Genomic DNA, 25,839 nt, shown 5'->3' with positions numbered 1-25,839 from the left:
ATGACCTGGCTGTGGAGGGGCTTCAGTTGATGCAGATATGTGATCTCAAGCCATTTTCAAGCAGAGAGGCTCAGTTGTCACTGGGAGAGATCAGATCTTCAGCCACTGCTGGATAAGTTTTCACAGACCATTTTCATGGCCCTCATCCCCTGAATGGCAGTTATTACCACTTAACAGAGGAAGAGCAGGCCAAGAGTTATGGTCAGTTACCAAAAAGTGTGCTGAAATCTCTGTCAGAGATGTAAGTCAAATTCGACTCTCTTGAGCCCTAGAGCAAGGCCATAATCTTAAGAGTCAAACTGTGAACTGACCTGTTCCTTGTAGTCAAAGCCCTGAGCTTTGACTAGCTCCGAGTAAAACCAGTATGCTGCAGTTATTTAAGTCCTACTTGCAGGTAGGAAAACAGGGCCTTAAGATCATAGAATCATAGAATTGTTTTGATTGGAAAAGACCTTTTAAGATCATTGGTTCCAATCCCCCTCCTCACACTGCCAAGCCCATCACTAACCCATGGCCCTCAGCACCTCAGCTACATGGCTTTTAAGTATCTCTATGGATGGGTACTCCACCACCTCCCTGGGCAGCCTGGGACAGTGTCTGACAACCCTCTCAGGGAAAAAGTTCTTCCTCATCTCCAATCTAAACCTCCCCTGGTACAACTGAAGAGATCAGCATCACTCTTGAGAAATGAATGGGGTACTGAGGAAGCACTGGGGTCTGTGTGCACTTCCTATATGGTTGCTAGCGAGACTGTTCACAGAGACTGCTTCCAGATTTGTTTATTAAGGCTTTTCAAAAGACAGTGTTAAATTGGAAGGAATACAAGAAATCTGCCTGGTGTTAGGACACCAGTGATGCTTGATCTGTTTCAGGCAGGGGAAATAAAGAGGTGATTTGATCACAGCTTCTGTGCTCCTACATGAAGAGTTCAGACAGTAAGGGGCTTTGTTAGTCTAACCAACAGGCATTTTGGGATGCAAATACACCTCAGGATGGCAAATGAAAACAGGCATATCTGGGCTGGAAAGGAGGTTTTATGATGGGGCTGACAGGGAAACACTCTGAGAAGGATTTATTGACTTCACTGCAGGAAGCAACTCCTTCAGCATAGAAGTGAAAGGGTTTATCTAAAAGACGCAGTTGCTTAACCGGGTGACATAAATTCAACACAGGACAGTTTTTGATCCTGTGGAAGGCAGAAGGACAAATGAGATGGCTATAGTGACTCTTCCTGTCCTTAACATCTCTGAATGCAAGGGACAGCAATCTGTGAGAGTCAAAGTTTCTCACTGCCCTTTGAAACATGGCAAAGCCAGTATTTGTGTCTATGAAGTGCAGTTTCCTGTGAAGAGGATTAGCATTAAAAGATTCCCACTGATTTATTGGAAAGTGACTGAATTTATTTATTTATGTTGCAGTTGCCCTAAATTTCCAGACAGGAGGCACAGAAATGGATGTCTACCAGGGTCGGTTCCAGGACAATGGGTTTTCTGGGTATGTCTTAAAGCCAGAATTCCTCCGGGATGAGCAAACCAAATTCAATCCAAAATCCATCACAGAAGGAACATGGGGGACAAAGAAGAAGCTTCTGCTTAAAGTAAGAATAGAAGTCAGAAAATGTCTCAGTAGCATCCACCTTCAGGGGGAGTGTGTAGGTTGTACCTTCTCCTTCTCCTGGTTCCACTTGGGCAATGTTATCCTAACCCTCCTCATTTCGCACCCCTGCTTCAGTCCCGTGTCGGCTGTCACCCTCCAGGGATTTACTTCCATGTTTAATGTTTGGCAGTAGGAGAGTTTGGTGACAATGTTAATTGTTGTTACAGAAACATGCAGACTATACAGCCAACAGTCATCATTGTTGTTTCCAAGTATCAGCTCATCACTGTGGGGATCATTAGAAAAGTTGACTGTCTCTTAGCCAGGTGGCTGGGCTGGAGCCAGTGCTCATTAGGTGCTACCTCTGAAAGATGTCATAATGCTGGGTATGAAAGACCAGCACCACTTGTCACAGCAGATCCTGCACTCCTGGAAAGGAGAGGGAAATCTGCCAGGAAGCCCCCTCTCCTAATGATGTCCTGACCTATTCCTCTGTTTCCTCCACAGATCATCTCTGGTCAGCAGCTGCCCAAGGTGAACAAAAGCAAAAACTCTATCGTTGATCCAAAGGTAACGATAGAGATCCACGGCGTCCAACAGGATAACAACAAGAAGCAGACCAAAGTCATCGAAAACAATGGTAAGGAGTTTTCTTCCATGCTGTGCTCCTATGGGGCAGTAACCCCACGTAGCAGAGGATTCCTTGCCAGGACTGCTGCCCTTTGCCCAGGTGCACCCAGGTCTGCCCACACGAAGCGGGTACACGACGTGCTGTTGGCCTACTTCAGTGCAGGGACCTTGGTTATAGACTGCTGGTGGTGTGGACTAGCCCCACAGACTGATGTCCCTATGGAGAATTACTTTCAGGGGTTCTTTCTTCTTTTCTCTAAGATGTTTAGAGACAGAGGCTTTCTGTGAAACAACATAAAAAAAGTCCAAATAAAGTGCACCAACCCAGCATAGGTATTTTTCTATGGCACTGTCCACAGGCCCATCTCAGCCCCTCCAAGGCCAGCTGAGGGGTCCCTGCCTCCTGCCAAGTCATCCACAAACCCTCCATGACCAGTAGGCTTTCCTGGAGATTCTGCTCTGCACAGGCTGGACAGGTGGCAAAAGGGTTTCAAAGAGTATATCTCCTCCTGTTTGTTTCTGGGGAGTGGTTTGTTGAAACTGCAGGGAGCACCCATCATGACCTGGAGAGAGAGCACTGAGCTTGCTCTTCGTCTCTCACCTGATGTAACTGAGTTTTGTTTGCTTTTGTTTTGAGTTCGGATCACAAGATCCTTCTCTGTAACAGAAGTGTGGCAGGTCTGACTGCCCTTATAGAGCAAGGCATAAACCATTTTTCCCACAGATTTGATGATGCTTTTTGCAATCAGACACTCCTCAACCTTTCTTCCAGACACAGAAACTGAGGCATGGAGTGGTGACAGGTGTACCTTGAGCACTCAGAGGCATAAGGCCCCAGAAGGCTGTCACAGCACAAAGGCGCAGCTCTTCCCTCTGCTTTTCCCTGGTTTAGGGCTGTGAAAATCTGCAACTGGTCCAATGTCAACCAAATATATCCACATATCAGCCAGTGAGAGCCTGTGGGGCAGAGCTGAGTTCACCTCCCTCCTGCTCCTCTCTGCCTTCTGGGACCAGGTGGCAAATCAGTGTTGGAGCAATGGTCTCAGCACCTCCTAAAAGCTTTCGCCTGGGTTAGCTTTGGTTGGCAGTTGGGCAAATTCTCCATCCATTTACAATCATCTCTGACTGCCATCCTTTTCTGACGGCACTTCTGGACTCCATCTTTGCTTGTGAGCATCTCTCACCTCCTTCCTTTGAAGCTCTGATCTCCATCTTTGTCTGTGTTGCCCAGGCTTTAATCCGAAGTGGGACGAAGAGTTTACATTTGACATAGAGATCCCTGCACTTGCCCTGGTCCGGTTTGTAGTGGAAGACTTCGACATGTCGACCAAGAATGACTTCATTGGGCAGTATACCCTTCCCTTCACTAGTCTGAAGCAAGGTAAGGCTGTGCTCCTTGTTCCTTACAGAAGCTCCAGTGATCATAGAATCATAGAATGGTAGGGTTGGAAAGGACTTTTAGAGATCATCTAGTCCCCCAATGAACAGCCCAGATCCATCACACCTGGGTCAGAACAGGTTCTCTCTCTGGGATATCGGCAAGATGAGAGTGCTTTTTTTGGGCAGCCATGAGCACTGTCTCTGGGGAAGGGATCCCCTTCTCACTAGTGGCCTTGGGCACAACACAGTACCAAGCTATGACTCAGACTCATCTGTTCTTTCTGTGGGGTACTGGGAGCACCCCCTGAGAGTGAGAGATATTTTTGCATGGTCTTGGCAAGTATTTGCAAATACTTTTCCAACTGGACTAAAGGCCACTTTCCATCTGTGTAATTGCTTCCAGGTTACCGCCACATCCATCTTCTAACCAAGAATGGAGACCCATATTCCTCCTCCACCCTCTTTGTGTACGTCAATATCCAAGACTGTGATTAGCAGCCTGGCTCTTCCAGGGCACAGTAAACCTCGTTACAGACACAGAAGGAATTCAGAGTGTGAAGTCTGACACTACCAGGGTCCCATCCAATCCCCAGTGCCTTCTCTGGAGCAGCACATGGTGGTCCACAGGACCCCTGATGTGAAACACTCTGTATGCTGGAAGCATCCTAATGCTGCTGTTGAGATGAATCCTTTTGTACCTGTTTGACTAATCCAGCTGTGTTTTTAGTTCACTTTATTTAGTGTGATGTTTAACTTTTGCTTTTAGTGAGAGGATAGGAACTCCTTTTTAGCAAAGTACAGCTCTTGGGATAGGTTTGGTCAGACATCTGAACAAAACACCCACCTTCTATGCAAGGAAAAAATCCACCCCAATGCTGAAATCAGTGGCCAGATGCCAGGTAGCTTCTTGTAACTTCAGATGTCAGTCATCTTTCACCGTATGAAGTTGTAAATGGGGACACAGTTCTCCTCTGTACAGATTAAAAGAGGAAGCTGCACTACAAAGGCCTGTGTTGCATAACTCGACTTGCTTTTTGTATTTTAATGATAAATACACGAACACTACTCAGCCTCTGCTCCTGGCTCTGGGCCAGGTTGCTTTGCCTTCAAAGCCTGGCTCTTGTCCTGTGAAGGAGAGAGAAGCTGCCAAATAGCAGATTTCTCTCTCACCCAAAGTGAAACCTGCTCAAAGGGACCTCAGAGAATGTCTTTTGCCGATGACAGCGGAAATCAGCTCAACTGACGGTTTTCTTTTTAATGCAGTAAAACTTTGTGTTTTTATAGGAAAAAGGGTCATTTTTTAACACAGAGGAAGTGGCAATAGAAACCCTTGTAAATCATAGAATCATAGAATGGTAGGGGTAAACGTTAGCCCTGTCCTAGTTGCACTGTAGAGGAAACCTAACACAAAGTGTTTTGAACAACAACTTGGTATTTATGACAAGTGTTTTTTTTTTCAAGTACAACTACAGAGTTAAGGGAATATTATTGAAATAAAATAATATATATTTTGAAACAGCAGTGATGTTACTAACTATATGTTAGACTATTAAAAGTAAAAAAAATCTGGAAAAGTCCAACTGCTTGTCACAATTTGCCTCTTTGTCTTACTTGAATACAACACACATGAAGTTGGAGAGAGACCTGATTTAATTTCTTCAAGCTAGAAGTCTTCCTGGAGTTTTTCATACCTGGGGGTGGAGTGGACTGGCTGTTACCAAGGAGGTTAATGTCTAATGTTTGTTAATGTTTAAACAAATTCCAGTCCACTCACTCCCCCAGATATGTTTTGACTGGTCCTTGGCCCCACTGTAAAATGAGGTTTCATTTAAGCCTACCTGGAGTTTGTTAAGCTGCAGTAACCATTGCTGGACACATTGATTTTTTTTCCTCTTCACTACAGTATTATGTGATGTTGTAAACCATTGCCAGATTAAATGTGAATGATATCCACAACTCAAAGGCTCATCTTGAATTAACAACCAGTGACTGAAAGAGTTCAGGAGTGGCAGAGGCCCCTGGGGCAGAATAGGATGTCCAACAGTGGTATGAGCTCTCAGCTTGCCTCCGATAGGGTGTCAGGAGACACATGTGAAGACCAAGGCTGGAGTATCTTTGACTCCAACTAATGAAAAGAGCATCCCAGGATGCTCTGAGCATTTTGTTTTATGGAGCCATGGGATAAAAAGCATGAAGGAATGATACCCAGGACAGCCCTATACCACACTGGGAGTTTGTACCATGTGGCCTGAGAGCAGGGATGGTCAGAGGCATTCTTGCCCCCTCACTCCTGTCAGCACTGGTCAGCCCACAGAGTTGGCTGAGAACAAATTGGGATTTTGTTGTTGTGGGATTAGAGTTGTTGGATGATTGAGCCCTCATCTGCCTGCTGGAGCCAGCACAGAGAAGTGGGGGACAAGGAGTGGGGAGAGATGTAGAGGCAGGACCAGGGCCAGGGTGGTGGGCTTAGATGGACTACACAGAGAGGCCAGGCTTTCCTCTGCCTCTTGTGCATTTAAAGGTAGGCAAGATCCTAGTCAACAGCAGCTGAATACAAGCCAGCAGTGTGCCCAGGGCAGTGATTGTCCCCCTGTGCTGGGCCCTGGTGAGGCTGCAGCTCGAGTGCTGTGTTCAGTGTTGGGCTCCTCACTCCCAGAAGGACACTGAGGGGCTGGAGCGTGTCCAAAGCCAGGCACCAGAGCTGGGGAAGGGGCTGGAGAACAAATCTAATGGGGAGCTGGGGGTGTTTAGTCTGGAGAAGAGGAGGCTGAGGGGAGACATGAGCACTCTCTACAACTAACTGATAGGAGATTGTAGTGAGGTAAGAGTCAGTCTCTTTTCTCCAGTAATGGATGATAGGAAAAGAGGAAGAGGGCTCAAATTGCACCAGGAGAGGTTTACATTAGAACTGAGGAAGAACTTTTTCTCTGAGAGAGTTGTCAGACACTGTCCCAGGCTGCCCAGGGAGGTGGTGGAGTCCCCATCCCTGGAGGGATTCCAAAGCTGTGTAGCTGAGGTGCTGAGGGCCATGGGTTAGTGGTGGGTTGGGCAGTGTGAGGAGAGGAGTTGGACTTGATCTCAAAGTTCTTTTCCAACTAAAACAATTCTATGATTCTGTTATCTGTGAGAAGAAAGAACATCCCTCATCAGGTAAGCACAGCTGGGGGAAAAATACTTCAACCAGGGAGAAAAGTAGCTCAGATGGTGGTGGGATGGACAAGGCTGCAAAGTCTCCTGTCTCCCCAAAGGAAGGGATATGGTCCATGCTTTTATTGAGGGATCTCATGTCTGAGTAGATGAAGAAGTGCTGGAGCCTCACTCTAGGGAAGAGCTCCAGTGAAAAGAGCAGCAGAAACAGACACCATAGCAAAAGTGACAAACACCATGAAAGGGAGGATGTGTAAAAGAATCTTTCCTTTAGGAAACAGAGGCAGGGAGTAAAACCAACTCTTCCCATGAGGAGAGCCACAGCAGTTTCCAGCAGGCCCAAATACCAGAAGGCTCTATTATAAAATGTAAAATCCCATGCTGGTTTCCAAATCCTGTCAGGAACACTCTACTGTGTGTGTTGGTGAGCATGGTGGCAGCAGGAATGAAAGCAATTTGTAGCAAACTGACCTAATCTGCCTAATCTTTGCCTAATCAATGTTTCCATGAGTCTGTGATGCTTGTGAGGCCCACGGTCAGGGCTGAGAGGTGGCTTTGCTGCATTTCACTGAGGAGCACATGCGATTGGTTGACTCAGGAGCTGGCAGGAGCAAGGCTGCAGTGGAGTGCTGCAAATATGATGCTTCCAGCAGTGGCAATAGTGACTGAAACAGGGATAATGTGCACTGGTTGTATCCAGTGTGAACACAACAGGAGCAATAAAGCAGGGAATTCATGTCTCTGCTTAACACCTTATTATGCACAAGGGAGGTTTCAGTGGGTTTTGGGATGGACCCTCAAGCAGAAATGGGACAAAGTGGAGGCAGAAGCATGGAGATAATGGTGGGGCTGTGACTTATTTGTATAAACTACCAATTCTTAAACACAAAGATCTGCTCAGAGGACCCCCTGACCTGAAGGTGGCTGCCTGCAGTGCAGCCAGATGGTGACACTTCTCCACTACTGCATGGTCATGGGTGTTGTGGGAGAGCTCTTCATTCAACCATCATCTGCCTGCAGCTCCTCAGCCCTCTCCACCAACCTGCAGTGGGGTGGGCAGTCAGGCCAACTGCTGAAGGGTCAGGCACCCACCATGAGCAACGGAGGATCTTCAAGAGCAGGGTGCATGGGCAATCATAGAATGGTGGGAGTCAGAAGGGACTTTCAGGGATCATCCAGTCCAAGCCCGGCTAAAGCAGATTCCCCTCAGGGATCAGGGAGCACAGGAATGTGTCCAGGCAGGTTTGGAAACCTCCAAAGAAGGACATTCCACACCCTCCCTGGGCAGCCTGTGCCAGGGCTCCCTCTCCCTCACACTATAGAAGTTTGCCCTTGTGTTTAGACGGAACATTTTGTGTTCCAGCTTTTGTCCATTACCCCTTGTCCTGTCATTGAAGAGAACAGAAAAAAGTGTGGAGATGAACGGTCCTGGCTATGTGGTGTTTGGGAACAGAGAGGGGCCCACCTTCTCTGTTTACTTTTCAAAAAACTCCCAAATTCAATGAAGATCTGGTGTTTGAAGGCTCTGTGGCCTCACAGAGCCTTTCTCTACTGCCATCCTACCCCATGTGCTGAGCAAGGACACTTACAGTGCTGCTGCTGGCTGTTTATTTGGAATCACTGATCAGATTGGAAATGGAATAAAGCTGCAAAACCACATCTTCTGAGCTTTTAAATATATGTGTTTCTCCCTTATAGTTGTATCCTTTAATCACTGATTTCCCACATTTCCCCCACCCTCCCAAGTCAGACTTGAGCTCACAGCGTGAAATGGACACTCTCAGCCCAGTGGACGTCACAGGGATGGAGCCCTGAAAAAACCTTCAGTGGAACACACTCTGCCTCAGGTCATACCCAAAACGCTCCTGGCTTCCTCAAGCCTCTGCTCTGCAGGCAAGTGGACTCTTACCATCGCCTGTAGCTGGCTACACACATGGAGGACAATATTGGAGATATTGTCTGAACAAGAGAAAAACAGAGTTTTGCCTGGCAGTCAAAATCAACAGCTCTGTCTAGCCCTGAATCTCATCATCCTCTCCAAACAGATCAGCTAATAAATATATTACAAATAAGTGGGTTCTTATTTGTTTTACCTGCACTGGACTATGCATTTTTGTGTATGACCCATTCTTGCTGTTCTTTGGCAAGTAGTTTTTCTGCAAGGTGAGAAGGCCACTCCATCACACACCTGGGTACTCCATTACCTTTTTCCTGATCTCTCAGCTCCCCCCTCTGTCCTCTTAAGGCTTTCCCTTCCTCTCCCCACCCAGAATTTACATAGCAGCTGCAAGTGGCCTCTGTCTTGCCTAATTTTAAACTTCTACAAGTGAATGAAGATTACGACCTTGTGGTCATGGCAATTTGCAAAAAGGGGAGGAAATGGTTATGTGACACCCACTTATCTTCATGGCTATTGGCAATAAGATGTCAAAAAGAGGCAGAAACTTCCTGCAAAGTAATTCCTGCAGAATGAATGTTCCTGCCTCCTTAGGTTCAGGGTTTGCTGGGAGAAAGAAGCCATCCTCTGAAGAGTGGTTGCTTAAACAACTGCCTTGGAGCTTGGCCTGACTGAGGTGGTGGTGGGTTGGGTTCATTGAGCAAATGTCTGTACTTCTTCCCTCCAGCTCCTAAAAAGACAGACGGTTGGTCCCAGAGTCACTAGATGGACTCTCTGGTCTCAGAAGAGTCCACATTGCTTCTTCTCATTCTGCTGCTTCCATTTGGGCATCTGGTAGAACTCGTCCTTGGACTTCCCAAAGATGTCGTGGAAATCAGCATCTGAGAGATAGTACTGCAGTGGGAGGAGAGAGCAAGGCAAGGTCAGCTTTGGCTTTTGCAGAGGCTGGGACATCTCCTCCTCACCATGCCAGTGCTAACCCCTGACTCCAGGCCAACAGCTGTTGTTCTGCTGCCTGCCCTCCTGGTGGAAAGTGAACGTCCCAGCAACTGTTCTTCATCCCATTTCCCAAAGCACCAGTGGACTAAAAGCCCCTCCAAGCCAAAGGAATGCCCTGGTTTTAAGGGGTTAGCATGCTCTGGCTGGTATTTGGTCCCTGTTAATCATATTTCGGCCAGAACAACTAATGGAGAAGTTCTGCTGTAAGTTCATCAGTGATACTGAGAAAGACATTGTGTAGCATTTTGAACAGAGCTGCTGGCCCAGCTGGGGATCAGCTCTTTGACTGTATGTGTTAACCTTTGCCAAGAGCTCTTCTGGGCCAAAATATTGGTCAAACATGAGTTGCAGAAGAATCGAGGGAACCAGCCTCCTCTGTCCCTCCTGTCAGCTTGCTTAGGCTCAGCTACAGATGTTGACAAAATCCTTGAGCTGATCAGCAATCAGAGACGTGGCCTTCTTCCCTGTCATTGGATGGGATTTGCTGAAATGCAAGCTTTCTGACCAAAAGATTGCTCTTCTGGAAGGAGTTTCAAATGAAAACAAACACCCACAGCCCAGACAAGAGGCAACTCTGGCTTCATGCTCAGCTGTGTCACCTTGTCCTGCAGGAACTGTGCCTTTCATTCTCTGTCCCTCCAAGGACAGAGTTTGAGTGGCAAAATTAGACAACTGTAGTAGAAGAAAATAGTTTGCAAATTAACTATTTAAAATCTATTTTTCTACAACTCCTCCCCCCAGAAGTACATAAAATAGGGCAAAACTACCACAGTTTCTCTCTCTGTGCCTGAAGCGGGACTTAATAGTCTAAAGTACTAGTGTGCTTAGCCAGTGACTAAGTTCCAATTTAAGTTACAAAGGCATCAAACCATTCACCTCTTTTTTAGTGGGATCCACGCCTTCTGGAAGTTCATCCACTGTCTTGTTCATTAGCACCTCTCGGGAGTAAATTCCCTCACCGTTGGGCACCAGGGAAGGGCTGTTGTTGCTGTAGTTGCTGCTATTGCTGTAGCTGTTGCTGTCATTGTGGTTGAAGTGTGATTTGTACTCTGGGGGAGCACTCACTGTACTTGAGCCAGCCAAGCTGGTCATGCTGAGGGTTCTCTTGTTCAGATTGATGTTGTTCAGGTCCTGCCAAATGGAGGAAAACATATCAAGACAAGAAGCTCTAGCAGAGCAAGTCGAGGTTTATCTCAGGACTTTTCTCTCTGTTGGGTCTGGGGGGACTGTTTCTGGCACAGATTATCTTTTCATCTGTTGCTCCAAAGTGGCAAGGAGACAGTCTGAACTCAAACATTAGTCCAGCAGCTTCATCAATGTTACATCTTGGTTCTAGGACTGCTAAAAGCACAGCACTGATGGGAGCCCACAGAAATAACTGAAGATATTGACAGTAGTCTCATTTTTCTCATGATTATTGCAGGGGAAGGTGCATGTGGGAGGACAGGTGAGAATAGATATCTACTGTGTCTAAAACCTCTACATTACCTGCATACCCCTCCCTGATATGTCATCTCTCCTTGTTCAAAGCCACTGCAACTTCCTTCCAGCCTTCCAGTTTCCCTGGCCCAGGGAAGAACTGATCCTGTGTGACAATCACATTTGGGACTGTTGGGACCTTGTTTCCTTTGTGCTTTGTAGACTCTTCTGTTGGGCTATGCCCTTCTTGACTGTGAGCCCCTTGTCAGGGATCTCCAGGGGCCTTTTACTGCAAACTACTCATACAACTCTTCAGTGCAGTCTTTTATAGCTGCACACACTTGTATTTGCTTGTGTAGTTTAGAAAGCAGATGGCCGATCTCCTGCTCACAGATGCCTCTGCACAGGAAAAGGCCCAGGGGATCCTGGGATTAATATGATTATTAATCATCTCTCTCTCTGCTTTCCACAGAGGACCACAGCCCAGACCCTGACAGCTTGAGGTCCCCATGTCTGCTCTCGTCATTATGTCCTCTCCTCCATGCAAACAGGTTGGGGTGGTGTCTAAACCCAGATGTTTCCCACCCAGATGGTCCAGAAGCAACTCACCACTTTGATCTCGGATACAGCCGAGACATCTCCTAAGCTGTTCTTCATCTCCTCATAGGACTTGCCATCCTAAGGGTAAAGAGAGGTGTGAGAAGCATGGGCTACCTTTAATTAGCAGGTGGTCCTGTTCTCTAACGAGGTCAGAAGATCATATGAATTTGAAAGGCCAGTGCTGCCCATTGAAGTGGCAGCTGGTACCTCCTGCAAGCCCCAGCTCCTGGAATCAGGGGACTGTGCCAGAATCTGAGCTTTTATGTGAAAACGAAGAAACAAATGGATTTCAGACTTTCCAGTTGTACAGTAACAGGAGATTGAAAGACCTCTGAGAGCAGGAGGCAAATAAAATCACATTTACTGCTGGATTTAAATATTTTAAAGTTTAAATGTATCTTGCAATGCATGAAAATTTGGGATAAAATAATATCCTTTTTTTCCCTTCCCTGATTTATTTAGCTAAAGAAACAGATTTTTTCAAAGCCTCAATATCTGAATTTTTTTAACTTGATGCTATGTGTTACCAGCTACCTCTTATTTCCTAAAAAATGGAATATCACTAGATATATTGGCAAAGCTCACGCCTGTGTTTTCCTAGAGTAGCCAGGAGATGTCAGTTCTCCACAGAATCATTCAACTAAGTTCCCCAACAAGAACAAACAACATAAACACATAGACTGCAGAGCAAAAAGATTTAGACCCAAAATTGGGCAATGAACACACCCCCCCCACACACACCCCCACCCCAAATGTTTTTGGGATGTCAGCAGTTTGGATTGCTTGTCTGTAGTTGCTGAAGCTGCCTACAGCAGGGGATATTTTTAAAGGCACATGTTTTATAAGGTGTATTCTTGTTTTTCAGCCATTCCTCAGGAAAAAAAAATAGAAACTAAAAAGTTTTGTCCTTCGTTCTAGGCATCTACATTTTTTGAGGGTCATGGCTTTGAGAGTTGCTGTCAAGACAGGTTCTCTGTCACCACACAGGTTGCAAAGACAGATGATGCAAACAGAGCTACAGGAAATAAAACCTCTCTGTATGAATTTTCCTGCAGCATGAAGTTCCCCGAGGACTCTCACAACATGGCCTTGGCTGTCTCACCTGGAGACTCCAGCATGGGACCTCACTCACAGCCCTTTGAGCAACTAGAAGACAGGATTGCTTCTGAACTGACTGAACACTGATGTTCAGCATAGAAAAAAAAATCCCAACAACAGGAGAGAGGAGAAACAATCAGTGGCAGCCCATCGGGGAAGGCTCTAGGAACACACCACTTGAGAGTGCAGCTTTTCTCAACTGCCCATCATCATTTTTTTTTCCTCCCTCGAGCCATGCACACCAGTGCCATCGGGTGGCAGGAATTTAGGGGCACAGCCTGGCAGCATGGCTTCCACCGTGGCTGTTTGTCAGGAACTGACTCCGGCTCTATTAACCACTAAAGTCCCTTCAGGATTGTCCTTCATTCCCAAGATATTCTGTGCTGCTGCATGTGCATAGTGGGGCCTTATGCACTGCCCACTTGAGCAAATCTCTGCTCCACATTATACTCCTGTAATGATTTGAAGTCTGCGAGTGTTTGAAAGAGGAGAGAAAGGACTTGCTTCTTGGGCAGGCATCTCCTGGGGTAGGTTTCTAGTTCTACATGGTGAAGAGCTGCTAGCAGTAAGTCAGCTTTTGAGAGGAAGGCTCGTATGTGGGAACCAAGGGTGAGATCCTGGGCTCTGATGGACAGTTTGCAAACCTGAACATGAGACCTGCTTGCTCACATCTTTCATTTTGTCAGTTTGTCCTTCAAGCTGGGTCATAAATTTTATCCACTGCCTGCATTTTAAAAATGAGACATTCTTAATTCAGTTTTCTTTATGGAGGGAGGTGCTCATGTTTTCGTTCTCAACTTGATTTTACTACCAGAAGCCCCAATCCATTTTTTATGTAAAATCACAAACCTGATTTGGAACTTAATCTTTTTTTAAAACAAAAATATGGATATTGTAAATTCCAGCACAGTTCCTTATATTTGCAAAAGCCTCAGTTTCACCAAGCAGCTACTTTTTTTTTCTTTTCTTTTTTGTGCTGGCAAAGGAGTAGAAGCTGCTTGGGTAACACCAGGCAGATGTGAAATTCAAGACAGGTTGTAGTGAGTTTTTGCACAGAGGACAAAGTTAGGGGGTTGGACTAGATGATTTCTAGATGTCCCTTCCAACCCCTACCATTCTGTGATTCTGGGACAGGTTCACTGAGACAATGACACCCTTTAAGCACTGCTGAGCATGTGTGCACACATACAGGGCATTTCTAGCAACTTACACTCCATTTGTAGGGGTCCCAGGCATTGAACCATCCTGTGAAGTTGAGGGGTTCATAACCCTGCTTCACCAGTATGATGGGAGTTGCCAAGTCTCTCCCTGCAGGATGGGTCCTGAGATACTCTTTAGCTGAGGCAATTGCCTCGTTCTTCTCGTCCGTGTTGGAGGCTTTGCCAATCCAAAGGAAAATCTGCAAGAAGGTGTGTAAGATCAGCAAGCAGATAGGACATGTGCACATACAGCTGTTCATTTTCCCCTTCCAACTGGAGCAGAGATGAGACTCTAAATGTTGTTTCCTAACAGTCTCCTGGGATTTTAGTCCTAGATTTACTCCCAGCCGAGAAGAACTTTGCTTTTGAGACAGGAAATAGCTCTTGTACGTTTCAAGGTAGCTAAACCCAGTCCTTGCATGGGCCAATATTTAAAGCAAACCTCCCAGAGACAGTTTCCAAAGGATGTCAAAAGCATTAGTACTGGGAAATGAGGGGGAGGGTTTCTGGGCGCTAGTTTTCTGGGTGTGAGCTGGCAAAGTCTAGAGCTCCACTCTCCTTGGAACAAGGCATGGATCAAGTGTCTCTCCTTCCCCTTCTCTGAAACAATAGTAGCAATATCACCTCACTGACATGTTTTGTATCTGGGTGAGAAGGACTGGACATAGGCCTGCTTGTGTGACCCAAGCATTGTGAAAGGTTTGGAAATGGGACACATATTGCCCTTGGTTTCACACTGAATGACAGATTCAAACAAATTAACCCATAACCAGTTTGAAAATATGTCTAGGGTGAAGAGTAGGGGAAGTCAGTGCTGACCTCTTCCCACGTGTCCAGCAGCATGACATCATCTTCGTCCAAGTCTTCTTGGCAGAAGCCCACCACCTCTGTCATGATGAATCGACCTGTCTGGTTGGAGCACTCAAAGAGGCGAGGCTGGTAGTGTGTGACTTGCTCTTGAAACCTTCCTCGTGCATGGCAGGGAAAGAAAAAAACAAAAGAGATGGAAACCTTTCCCTCACAGTTTACTGCAGGGCCTGCCACCACTTGTCATGACCTTGATGGAATAAGTGGGAGCAACGCAACACTCATCTGAAGGCCTGAAAGTCAGCAATATCAGGTGTCAGAGGATTCTCCGACCATTCTAACAATTTTTAAAGGTAACTTTTTCTCCAAACAAAGAAGGGAAAAGCATTCTCTCATTTCTGGAGGTAAGCCTGATGTCAGGTGAAAGCCACATCAGATCACTTGGCTGCAAAGGAACCCACCATTTGCCCAGAGGGCTGGTGAAATCCAGGTTGTTCAAACGGAGATTTAGTTTTGTCAGTCTCTGCAGCTTCCTGTAAAGCTAGTCATGGCTGGAAATGGAACATGTGGTTCATATAGCACTCATAATGAGATATGGGATGGATATACTGTGTAGAAATGAGAATGTGCCACATCCCTGTCTTCAGGGTTGGATCTGGAGCTCCTAATTCCCAGAAGGACTGACTCAAAACCTAGGAAAGAGACATCTCTGACCAAGCTTTTGGCAATATCTTGACCTTGTGTTACCTTTAACATGGGACAATTGTCAAAGTGCAAAATTTTGATCCCTTTCTTAACATTTCCTGGCAGAGCAGAACAGAAGGAACAACAGGAACAAGAGGTCACTATTACCTCTTTTCACTGGCATAAGGTGCTTTGCCTCCCAAGGCTTCCCAGAACTCTGCTGGCTCTTGTCCTTCCAAAATGGTGTGCTTGTCTCGTTTGGAAACTATGTCAGCCACCATTTTTGCCATCTCCCTCTCATCTCCACTGCATCCCTGTGTTCAGGACATAAGATTGAGATAGAACATCTAAAATGAGGTGAGGTGAACCTCAACATGGGTTATATCGGCCCTTTCAGCTCCTGTTGGTTGTCTCCCCTGGGCTCCCTGCAGTCTCACCTTTCCGCACCACAGGTAGCAGACTTGGCTGGTGGTCAGCAGGAAGACATCGTTGGAGTTGAGCGAGGAGGCGCGGGCTGGCACCTCTGTGGCCTTTGTGTTCATCTCATCCGTGCCCCTCACCTGGAAGAGGCGGATGGCTGGCTCGGGTGTGCTTTTCTGAGCCTGGCTCGTGCCCCCCTGCAAGGAAACAGAGGGAAGGATGACACTGGGAGGTGAGGAGGACATGCAAATCCAAGGTGTGACTGGTTTGAGGAAGAAGGCTTTTGGACTCGCAGCCCTCCATGCTGCTGTAACGGTAGACTGTGGTCCTGCACAGAGAAGGTGAGCGATCTAAATACCTTCTGGATCCAGATCAGAGTAAAACCCACATGGCATAAATTCCACATTTCACCCTGGTTACTCTGAGTCTTGACTAAATCTTGTTAAGGTGCTCAGCTGGGCAAGGCAGTTGGACTCTAATCTCCAGCTGTGCTCAGCTTAGCTGAACATCTGCCACAGAAGCTGTATGGTGGGACCAACACTGAGAGCTGAGGGTAATTGCCCTCTTACCCAGACATTTGCAATGTGTCTACCACAGTTATCAGCAGCCAAAGTGACAAGGGTTAGTAGTTAATGTGATATAATTCAATCAGTGACAATCCAAATCGCACAACTGTAGGATATTTTGGAGGATATCCACTCTTTGTGGATAGTGGTATCCATAATCCACAGGTTGTTTGTCTTACTGTAGCTCTGCTAAATATTATGGGATAGAGTTGGAAAGAATACCACTCGTCAGTGTTGTGGTGGACAGCTGAGTCTGGGTCAGTCCATGTTTACACATATGGTGTTCAGACTACTTGGGAAGTAGCAGAAATGCTCACAAAAGGCACAAATCACACACAGAGAATGGTAGAGGTTGGAAGGGATCTTTAAAGGTCATCTAGTCCAACCTCCCTGCTAAAGCAGGTTCCCCTCAATCAGGTCACACAGGAACACGTCCAGGTGGGTTTTGAAGACCTCCAAGGAAGGAGACTCCACACCCTCCCTGGGCGGCCTGTGCCAGGGCTCCTGCACCTCAACAGTGAAATAGTTTTTCCTTATGTTTAAATGGAATCTTTTGTGTTCCAGCTTCATCCCATTACCCCTTGTCCTCTCACTAGATATAATACAAAATAGTGATGCACCAGCCTTCTGACACCCATCATTTATATATTTGTAAATATCAATGAGATCCCCCCTCAGTCTTCTCTTCTCCAGACTAAACAGCCCCAGTTCCCACAGCCTTTCCTCATAAGGCAGATTTTCCAATCCCCTGATCATCTTGGTGGCCCTGTGCTGGACTCTCTCCAGAAGTTCTCTGTCCCTCTTGAGCTGGGGAGCCCAGAACTGGACACAGGACTCCAGATGAGGCCTCACCAGGTCAATGCTCCACCACTTCCATCTGCCAACCTGTGTAGTCCTGGCAGGATCCTTTCCTGAATTATCAGCCCATTTCCTTGACTATTTATTTGGCAACTGCCAAGCTACTGTTGGTGCTTGCACCTTCCATTGCTCCCATGTGCACGAAGCCACAGTACCTCATAAATGATCAGCTTGCCCTTGAAGATGGCCAGGAAGTGTGCAGGCTCCTTGCCCATTGTCACGCGCACCTGCACGGCTTCGTCCCCATGCTTTCTGTCCAGCTCAATGGCATTGAGGGCACAGGCGGTGATTTCATCCACAGAGGCATGGCGACCCTGGGGAAGGAAGAAATGTCGTGTGCCACGTGGTGAGGTGAAGGATATAAAGCTCTGCAAGATGTAACATCTTGCCAACATCAAGCGTTACATGTGAGACCAGAGTTTAAACCACCAGATGTTTAAATTTCACTTGCATTCTGGTTTTTGCATCTCTTTTTCAGAGATTCTTGCTGCATTTCAGGGGAAGTAAACAGACTTTAAAAAAGGAAAGCAGAGATACTTATATATTCCAGGAGCTGAGGCTTTAAGAGACACTCTGAAAGACTGCAAAGTTTGACCTCAGCACTGCAAGACCTATAATCCTTCACTAATTCTGATCTTGTTTTTTCTCAGTTTGATGCCATCTTGGCCTCAGTGTCCATGCTGCCTACAAAGCCCGGTCTGGCATATTTGCAATGAACATGTGATAAACAAAGGACAGGTGAGTTCTGCATGTTTGGGTTGGGATTTTTGCACGAAATTGCCTCCTTCAGTTTCAAGCTTCCAGCAGACACACATAGTCCCTTCTGCTTTGGTCTGACCAACCTGCCACATGTAGAGGACATAGTGAGGCCTTCCTGATTTCAGGTAGGTGTACAGGACCAGGTAGCAATCACCCCCGTAGAACTGCCCATATGTCTTAGGATTCACTGGCTGCATTTGCAAGTCCTCAATCCTCCACACCTGGTGAAAGAAACATCTTGGTGAGCAGAAGTGGAGTCAACTTGAAAACCAAGCCCAGGTTGCAAAGATAATCCTTCCTCTGTGCCCCAGGTGCCAGGCTATGTTCCTCCAGCTTGATTAAGTGCTTTCTGGCCAGACCAGGTCTCTCCAAGTGACTGGTCAAATTTAGGTCCCTCCAAGTGACTGGCCAAAGCCAGATCTCTCAAATGGCTGTCATAATACTTGTGCCATTAACAGACTTTCAGCAGTCAGTGTCCCTCAAGGAGGAGCAGCCTCCAGGTCTCTCTCAGCCCCACAGCCCCTATCTCAGCCCTTTCTTCCATGGGAGGCCACGAGAACAGGAGAGGGGCCTCTGCTCTGAGCAGACATGGGTGATATGGACTTAACTGGGAGATGGTGTGAGAAGGGAGTTGACTGTGTCAGTCTCATGGTCTATTCATGTGGCAGGAGAGGGGTCAGCTTGGTGACTGCTTTGCTCCAAGAGCCATGTTTTGGTGAAGAAATGTCCCTGAGCTCCTGTAACTACTTGCATTAGAGCTTGCAAGCACTTTGTTCTGTCTGCAGCCATGCTGCCTTGTAGGTGGGCACACCTTCATGTGTGAAAAGGCAGAGATGTTTGCAAACACTCTGGTAACTGCATCATCTGTCAGCAAAAGGAGCTCTCTCACCTCTACCTCCCCAGAGGCATCATCCACCATCCTCTGCTCAGCAGCTAGCTCTGGTCTGGCGTGGAGCTGAGTGGTGTCAAACTTCACCTGCTCCACTTTGGCTGCATGCACCAGAAGAATAAAACCAATAAAAACTCAGTGAATGCACAGGAATGTACAAACCCTGTGCATCACCCTCATGCACACACACAGTCATTGTACACACAAGAAACACCTGGTCTGTGACTGAGAGAAGCCAGTCTTGCCACTAGTAAACCAGTGTCGACTTTGGAATGTACAAGAGCTCACACACTCCAGTGTTGGTCTGTTACAGGGCTGGAAACTGGACATGTATCACATTCTAGTGGTGACTGGCTGGTGAAAATATCAGTTGTCTCCTGACTGAAGATTCATAATTGTTTTCCAAATGTGCACATTTTATTTTCTCTCCTTTTAAAACGTTGCTTTAGGAAATAAAATGTCTACATTTCTCCAGCTCATGATAAAATGAGAGAGTATTTATGACAGCATAGAGAGTGACAGAGGTGGAGAGAAAGGACTTTCAAGAGAAAAAGATTTGTAGTTCTCAAGCTATTTTTGATGGTGACATTCAGCATCTCTGTCACCATCCCATAATTGATCAACCAGCTGTCTCTCTTCGGTACTGTTTATTCTTTGGGGTTAATGCATTGTAATATTCATTTCAGGAGCGTGATAGAGACACTGTTTGCACCAGGTGTAAATACAGAATAATTGCATTGACGTCAGGGGGCTCTTGGGTGGATGCCAGTGTAAATGAAAGCAGAATGTTCAACACTTCCTTACCAAGTTCAGCATTAGCCCTTTATAAAGAAAACTAGGAAGTGTTACAAGTGTGACATTTTGTATACATTTCTTTTTTTTTTTTTTTCAGACCAGAGTGATTTTCTGGCGACATTTACATTTGGAATAAGTGGCAGTTTGGTTCATATGAGCAGCCTCGGCAGTTCTGAATGTTGTCAGTTCCTGGATCTTTTTGCATCTGCTGAAGAAAGTGGGAAATAGAAGGCAGGAGAAGAATGTGAACCAGATTTTCAAGGTACCGAAGGCTGAAGAAAGTTAAGGTGAAAGATATTCCCTCAGTTGTTGCTTAGCACAGGTAGGAAAGCCAAATCCAGGACAAACATGCTTACCGATTTTGCCAGTAGTATAGACTTTGCCCAGTCCTTGAGTTTCATCCTTTTCTGTCCACCTCTGGAAGAGCTGTTTAAACATGGCTGATTCTGCTCCATCATTGATCACTTCAATGTTGGTGGAAGAAGGATAGCCTTTGGCTTGGATAAAACCCTAGTGGGGTTGAAAAAGGACATCAGTGGGGACTTTTACAGACATGAGAAGGATGTGGCCCTGAACCAGCCGAAAGAATGAATGTTCCCCATTGAACAGTGTGACACAACAAAGGATTCACCCCCAGACTTGCATTCAGAGTTAGAAACAGAGATGTCTGCATGTTTATTTCTGAGTTTAGGGACTGAACTCTACTCCTAAAGGCAGGTCACCTGGATCACATCCTAAACTTAATCTCTACATGACGTTAGTCTCTCAATGTTTCTAAGGCTCCCTCCCTCTCTCAGACAGCTTCATAGATGGCTTCTGGTGATGCATCTAGGAGTGGAGAGAAAGGAGCAAAAATGGAGTGTGCCCATGATCCTAGGGACTGGTTCAGTTCTTTTGTCCCTCTAAAGCGTGAAGACTATTCTCCTTGTAACATGATAGAGAGTATGCGTGCCAAGGTAGTTAAAGGATGGATGCAGCTAAGTACCCCAGAGCATGATGCATGTCCTGAAGGGACTAAACTCACACAAATCTCTGGGTTTTTGTTATTTTTTCTATTTTTTTTTTCCTTCCTAAAACCAATTTCTTTGCAATAGAGTTAAAACATTTACTTCAACAGAGGCGCTTGATGCAAATGAGGGGGAAGAAAATGACCTGTGTTCTGCCACAATTCTGAAGTCATTGTTCAATTTTGGGAACAGCTCTTGTGTTATCTTGGTAGGCTCCAGGGTGACCTGGAGGTACAGTGCTGACAGCCATGGTTCAGGGAAGAAGACTGATTATGGGCTTGTGAACATTCATCTTCTGCTGTAAATACTGCAGCCACACACTACCCCCAGGGAAAAGCAGAGCAGATGGTCTTCCCATCCCTCCCACCTGCCACACTGAAAGAAATCTTTTGTTCTACATGCATAGCTCAGGGCCAGAATTTGCAGAGCTGATTGTCTGCTAAAAAGCATCTGAGATGAGCTTTTGAAAGGAGCACAGAGGACTTCCAGATAATCTTTAAGGCAAAGTTTCCTAAGTTTTTCTTCTCCGAGACATTAGATGCAATCTGTACTGAAGCTGCCTGTCTTCAGGTATCTTATTGAAGCCTGGGCCACTAAAGTTCAGTATCTCCTGGTAAGATCTCATTGAAGGTGTGGCTGTTTATGGTCTTTTCATAAGTTAATAGATGAATTAAAAGCCAAGTTGCCTTCACTTAAATATTGTAGTCTGTAAAAAAACCTATCAAATGCCTTACTCAGGCTCCTTTGAGGCTGACCTTTTCTTAAAGGAAGAGTCAAAGGATGATCTGCCAGAAAATAACTGCATGGCAGCTGAGGAGCAGTGTAAGTGCCAGGGCAGTATGCTGGTGTGTTCTACCATAATGTGAGCCCTGGTCTCACCTCAGGTTGGCCAATCTGAATTAATAACAGTTAATAACAGATCTCTTTCTACCCAGTGGAAGAGCTCTGCCTCATTTCAAATTCACACATGACACCTGGGCCCAGATCCATGGGTGCTGTGAAAAACACTTGTTACTTGTAGCAGACTTGCAGTTGAGGCCTGTAGCAGCTATATGAAAGGTCTGGCTTTTCCAGAGAGCCCGAGTATTGGAGTTCCCCAGTGACTTGCTCAAGGTGTTACTCTTGGTTGAGAACATGAGGAATGCTTTTCAGGGTAAGAACAGTGGTCTGGGACTGTGGCATGAAGAAATGCCATTCAGTAAGCACACATGAGCTTGGTGGCTGTCTTCGGTGTGATCCCTTCACTCCCCAGCATCCACAACATTGGGTCACAGATGTTAGAGAGGATATAAGGGCCCCTTTAATATCTGATTATGGACTTGTTGGCCATTAATTTGTTTAATCCCACCTTGACCCCACTGATACTCTCTGCCTCCACCATGTCTTGAATCAACAAATTCCAGAAGGCCATCCTTGGCTGTGTAACAATTTTTATATTTTCTTTAATTAATTTCTTCATAGCTTTAGTGGCAGATCTTAATTCTAGTGCAATCTGGTGACTAACAACTTTGAGTTTACATCATCATGCCTTCCTTAGTTGTTAAATTTCTCTCTTCTTGTTACACAGGCCAACTCCTCAAGACCTACACTTAATTTTAATTAGTGGTCAGGTCTTGATTGGCACTTAGTTAACCTCCCGTTCCATTGTCTACACTATATTACGACTCACCACAGCTCGTGTGAAGGCTGCTTTTTTCTCTTCCAGGCTGGAGGCTTTTCCCCTCCAGACATAAATCTTAAAACCACCTTGGTCCAAAATGTAGCAGTCCTGTGGTGAAATAGAAAAAAAACCCAACAGGTATAAAATGCTCTGCTGAGGACAAGGTCTTCATCTGTAGCCTGCTCAGGTTGGATTCTTCTTGAAGATTTAGATTAGATGTAGATCTAGGTCATTGCCTTGCCTTGCAGAGGACTGCCTGATGCAATCATTAGCAGAGGCAACAGACGATGGATTTACTGTCGTTCATAAATTGACTACAACTACCATCAGCTCTACAGTGCTGATGGTTCAATGGGTACGCTGACTTTGCTGAGCATACCTGACCCTTGAACTGTAAGGAGTTAAAATGTGTATTTTTCTTAGGCATTGCTCACAACTGGCCATTACCATCTCGTGAGAGATGTTTCCAAACCAACAGAAACACCAACTCCAAAAGACTGTAGGAGAAGTGTTGGCTGAACATCATCATCCTCAGCCTGCTGTGCTTCAGTGCTGCTGATGGTGGTTCTCATTTATGCCAAATCTGCTACTTAAGGAGCAGGAGAAGTCCAAGTTAGACGTCTTCTGTATGACTGTTTTGTGTCCCTGCTCCAGAGCTAAAAGTGTTGCACAGTTGTGAACATAGCAGGATCCCTAACCCAGAGGGGATGAGATGGCTGCCAAGAAGCCCTTCTCTGCTGCAGAGAGCTGGTGCTCCAAACTGACAACCCACTGTGTAATCAATTTTTCAAACTGAGCTTTGAAAAGAAAAGCAAAAGCCTTGTATGCCTGGTAAAAGGAGCTTGAGATTTAACAAGGCTGATACCAGGATAAATAAGGGAGTTGGAGCCTTGCAGAGCAAAAGCATTTTGCAATAGGCTGGTTTGCACTGCAGAATTAAGGATGAGCAATTCTCTGCCAAATGTTAGCCAGAAGGATAGTAGGAAAGCCTCTGTTTTCTGAAAGCCTTTGGACAGAGGGTCTGTAAGGAGTCTCCGTCCAGGGTGGGTCACTGAGACCAACCACTTGCTACAACAGGAAAACACATCTTCATGATTTTCTGAGCATTTATTTGCTCTGAGTTCTGCAGATGGAGGGCTATCCCCAAACATCAGGTATTAAGAAGCTTTACTTCCATCTGGAATTTATTCCTGGCTGATAGCTCTCCTTGACTCTGACTGCCAAGCTAATATCATCCTTGGCTGAGAGGATCAATTTGCCATCTCTTGTCAGAGCAGCTTCAATGCACCACCTGCCTCTGGCCTCTGAGGCATCCTGTTTTCACTTCATAACCCTGAATGATGGAAGGGTTGATGATTTTCAGGAAGCTAAGTGTCCCACTGAAACAGGTACTCAGCTGAAAATAAAACAAGTCACAGCATCATTTTCTTGCTGCAAGGGCTGAGGGCTTTCTCTCACCTCGTGCTGGAGCAGATCCTGTGTCAGAGGCCGAGTGGCTATCTCCTGTACCACCAGGTCATTGTCCTTCTCATAGACACTGAAAGACAATCACCAAGCAGTCAGGCTCCTCCACAGCACACGGTGTGAGGAAGGGTAGGGTTTGGAGATACCCCAAGACTCACTGGTAGAGCCGGACATTGGCTTTCTGCAGCTCATCTGCTTTCGTATCCGGGATGGCATCTTGAAGCTCTCCACGCCTCTCACCCAGAACCATCTTCATGATCTGCATGAGGTCCGGGGAGTCCTTCTCGTTGTCAATGATGCCAATTTGAGCGCGGCCACCTCTTTCACTGTCCCTGATGCTGCGAGCCAGCGCGAGACCCTGCACAAAGACCAGCCAGGGAGTAAGTTCTAATGCAGGAAACAAATCCAGTGAGCTTCAGACCTAGAGCAATGACTGACCACCAACAGCCTAAGCCAGATTACCACAGCTCTCTGAAGCTTCTAATGTCCTTCGTATTTGACTTCATCAATACTTATAAGTATTTAAAGTGTGGATGTCAAGAAGATGGGGTGACTCTTTTTCTGTAGTGTTCCTGTAGTGACAGGACAAGGGGTAATGGACATAAGCTGGAACACAAAATGTCCCACTTGAACATGAGAAGAAACTTCTTGGCTGTTCAAGTGAGGGAGCCCTGGCACAGGTTGTCCAGGGAAGGTGTGGAGTCTCCTTCTATGGAGATTTTCAAACTCACCTGGACATGTCCCTGTTCCCACTGATTGAGGGGAACCTGCTTTAGCAGGCGGCTGAATTGGATGATCTCTAGAGAAGCCTTCCAACACCTACCATTCCATGACTCTATGATACTTAACTATTAAAAAAAGCAATGTGTATGTAACACCTGCTTATTAAGCAACTCTCAGGAAAATACTGCTTGTTATAATACACCCTGGTGCATACTCCCACAGGGCAGCAGGGTGCAGTAGCCACAACAGACATTGCCTGTGCATGACTACATAAGCAGGTCCAATGATCTTGTGGGATAGTCTGGGAGAGAGATGCACACATGTTGAGGACAATGAGGCTGGATGCTGCAGAGCTGCAGGGCCCTGGGTGCCCTGTGGTGACATCTTACATTTAAGTGTTTTAAGTATTCAAAAAACATGGATCTTTTCTGTGAAAAAAAGCAGTGTGAAATACCAAGCCACTAATTAGGCTGAAATCTCCATTTTCCATTAAATTCTTTTTCCCATGGCTCTTACCACAATAGCTTTTAAAGGAGCCCATCTTTGTCAGACTTAGGAAATTACCTGCTTGATTGCCAAACCTCAGATGAACCAAGGCCTGTTCCTCACAGCAGATGGTCCTCTACCTGCAATGCTTCCTATGTGTCCTGAGAGTTTCTTTGTCTCTTCTTCACTCTCCATTGGATCTTCTCCATTGTGTTAGAAAACCATCTTCTTGGTGAAGCCTCCCCATCTCCTAGCTCATCAGGTGATACCATGTGAGAACTCATCTGCCTTTTAATGTGTACAAGGACTGGCTATGAGTTTGGCCTCTGACTGCTGATAACCCAGTGACAGATCTTGCTTTATTATATCTCTCTCTTTTATCAGTAAAATAAGGATAATGACCTTTGCAAAATGCCTTAAGAGCTATGAATCTGAGTTAGCAACCTCTGAGTTATGTGTTCCTACTTTTCTCATACTGACAGAGCTGGAATTCCTTTACCCCATTCATCTAGCCCTGGGGTGGTTACTGGAGCTAATGAGGTACCCAGGGCCACCCATGAAATGCAGGCTGAGGCCAAGTCTGAATGGAAGCAAAGCACTTCCATGAGCCTCTGATATCAAGTAGATTTACCATGGTTTTTTTCTGTTCATCCATGTGTTTCTGGTTTTACTGAGATTTTCACTGTGCAAACGTTGAGTGCTGTTTATTTTTTTTCCAGGTATCAAAAAATACCGCTAGTAAAACAAGTGGCTTTT

At 45.9% G+C, this 25,839-nt stretch overlaps 2 protein-coding genes across 5 annotated transcripts in view; one reads left to right on the top strand and one right to left on the bottom strand.

The window, feature by feature from the left end:
• PLCD1 (phospholipase C delta 1) overlaps window positions 1-5,562 on the top strand; it is a 51,971-nt gene extending 46,409 nt beyond the window's left edge. For all 3 annotated transcript variants that reach the window (XM_061996742.1, XM_061996741.1, XM_010200472.2), the window contains exons 12-15: window positions 1,419-1,597; window positions 2,104-2,236; window positions 3,458-3,607; window positions 4,010-5,562. In XM_061996742.1, coding sequence (XP_061852726.1) covers window positions 1,419-1,597; window positions 2,104-2,236; window positions 3,458-3,607; window positions 4,010-4,101 — 554 coding nt within the window. In that variant the 3' untranslated portion in view covers window positions 4,102-5,562. The remainder of the gene's footprint in view (window positions 1-1,418; window positions 1,598-2,103; window positions 2,237-3,457; window positions 3,608-4,009) is intronic.
• Window positions 5,563-8,344: 2,782 nt separating this feature from the next.
• The window catches only part of VILL (villin like), a 37,289-nt gene continuing 19,794 nt past the window's right edge, over window positions 8,345-25,839 (bottom strand). For both annotated transcript variants that reach the window (XM_061996738.1, XM_061996739.1), the window contains 14 exons: window positions 24,033-24,232; window positions 23,869-23,947; window positions 22,420-22,518; window positions 20,100-20,253; window positions 18,949-19,049; window positions 18,143-18,280; window positions 17,456-17,614; window positions 15,894-16,073; window positions 15,625-15,770; window positions 14,785-14,929; window positions 13,977-14,165; window positions 11,678-11,746; window positions 10,526-10,780; window positions 8,345-9,544 (listed from right to left, as the gene is read on the bottom strand). In XM_061996738.1, the coding sequence (XP_061852722.1) occupies window positions 9,431-9,544; window positions 10,526-10,780; window positions 11,678-11,746; window positions 13,977-14,165; window positions 14,785-14,929; window positions 15,625-15,770; window positions 15,894-16,073; window positions 17,456-17,614; window positions 18,143-18,280; window positions 18,949-19,049; window positions 20,100-20,253; window positions 22,420-22,518; window positions 23,869-23,947; window positions 24,033-24,232 (2,028 nt within the window). In that variant the 3' untranslated portion in view covers window positions 8,345-9,430. The remainder of the gene's footprint in view (window positions 9,545-10,525; window positions 10,781-11,677; window positions 11,747-13,976; window positions 14,166-14,784; window positions 14,930-15,624; window positions 15,771-15,893; window positions 16,074-17,455; window positions 17,615-18,142; window positions 18,281-18,948; window positions 19,050-20,099; window positions 20,254-22,419; window positions 22,519-23,868; window positions 23,948-24,032; window positions 24,233-25,839) is intronic.

This window comes from Colius striatus, chromosome 5 (assembly GCF_028858725.1).
Source record: "Colius striatus isolate bColStr4 chromosome 5, bColStr4.1.hap1, whole genome shotgun sequence".
NCBI classification, from domain to species: domain Eukaryota; kingdom Metazoa; phylum Chordata; class Aves; order Coliiformes; family Coliidae; genus Colius; species Colius striatus.
This window is presented reverse-complemented; position numbering and strand designations above follow the sequence as displayed.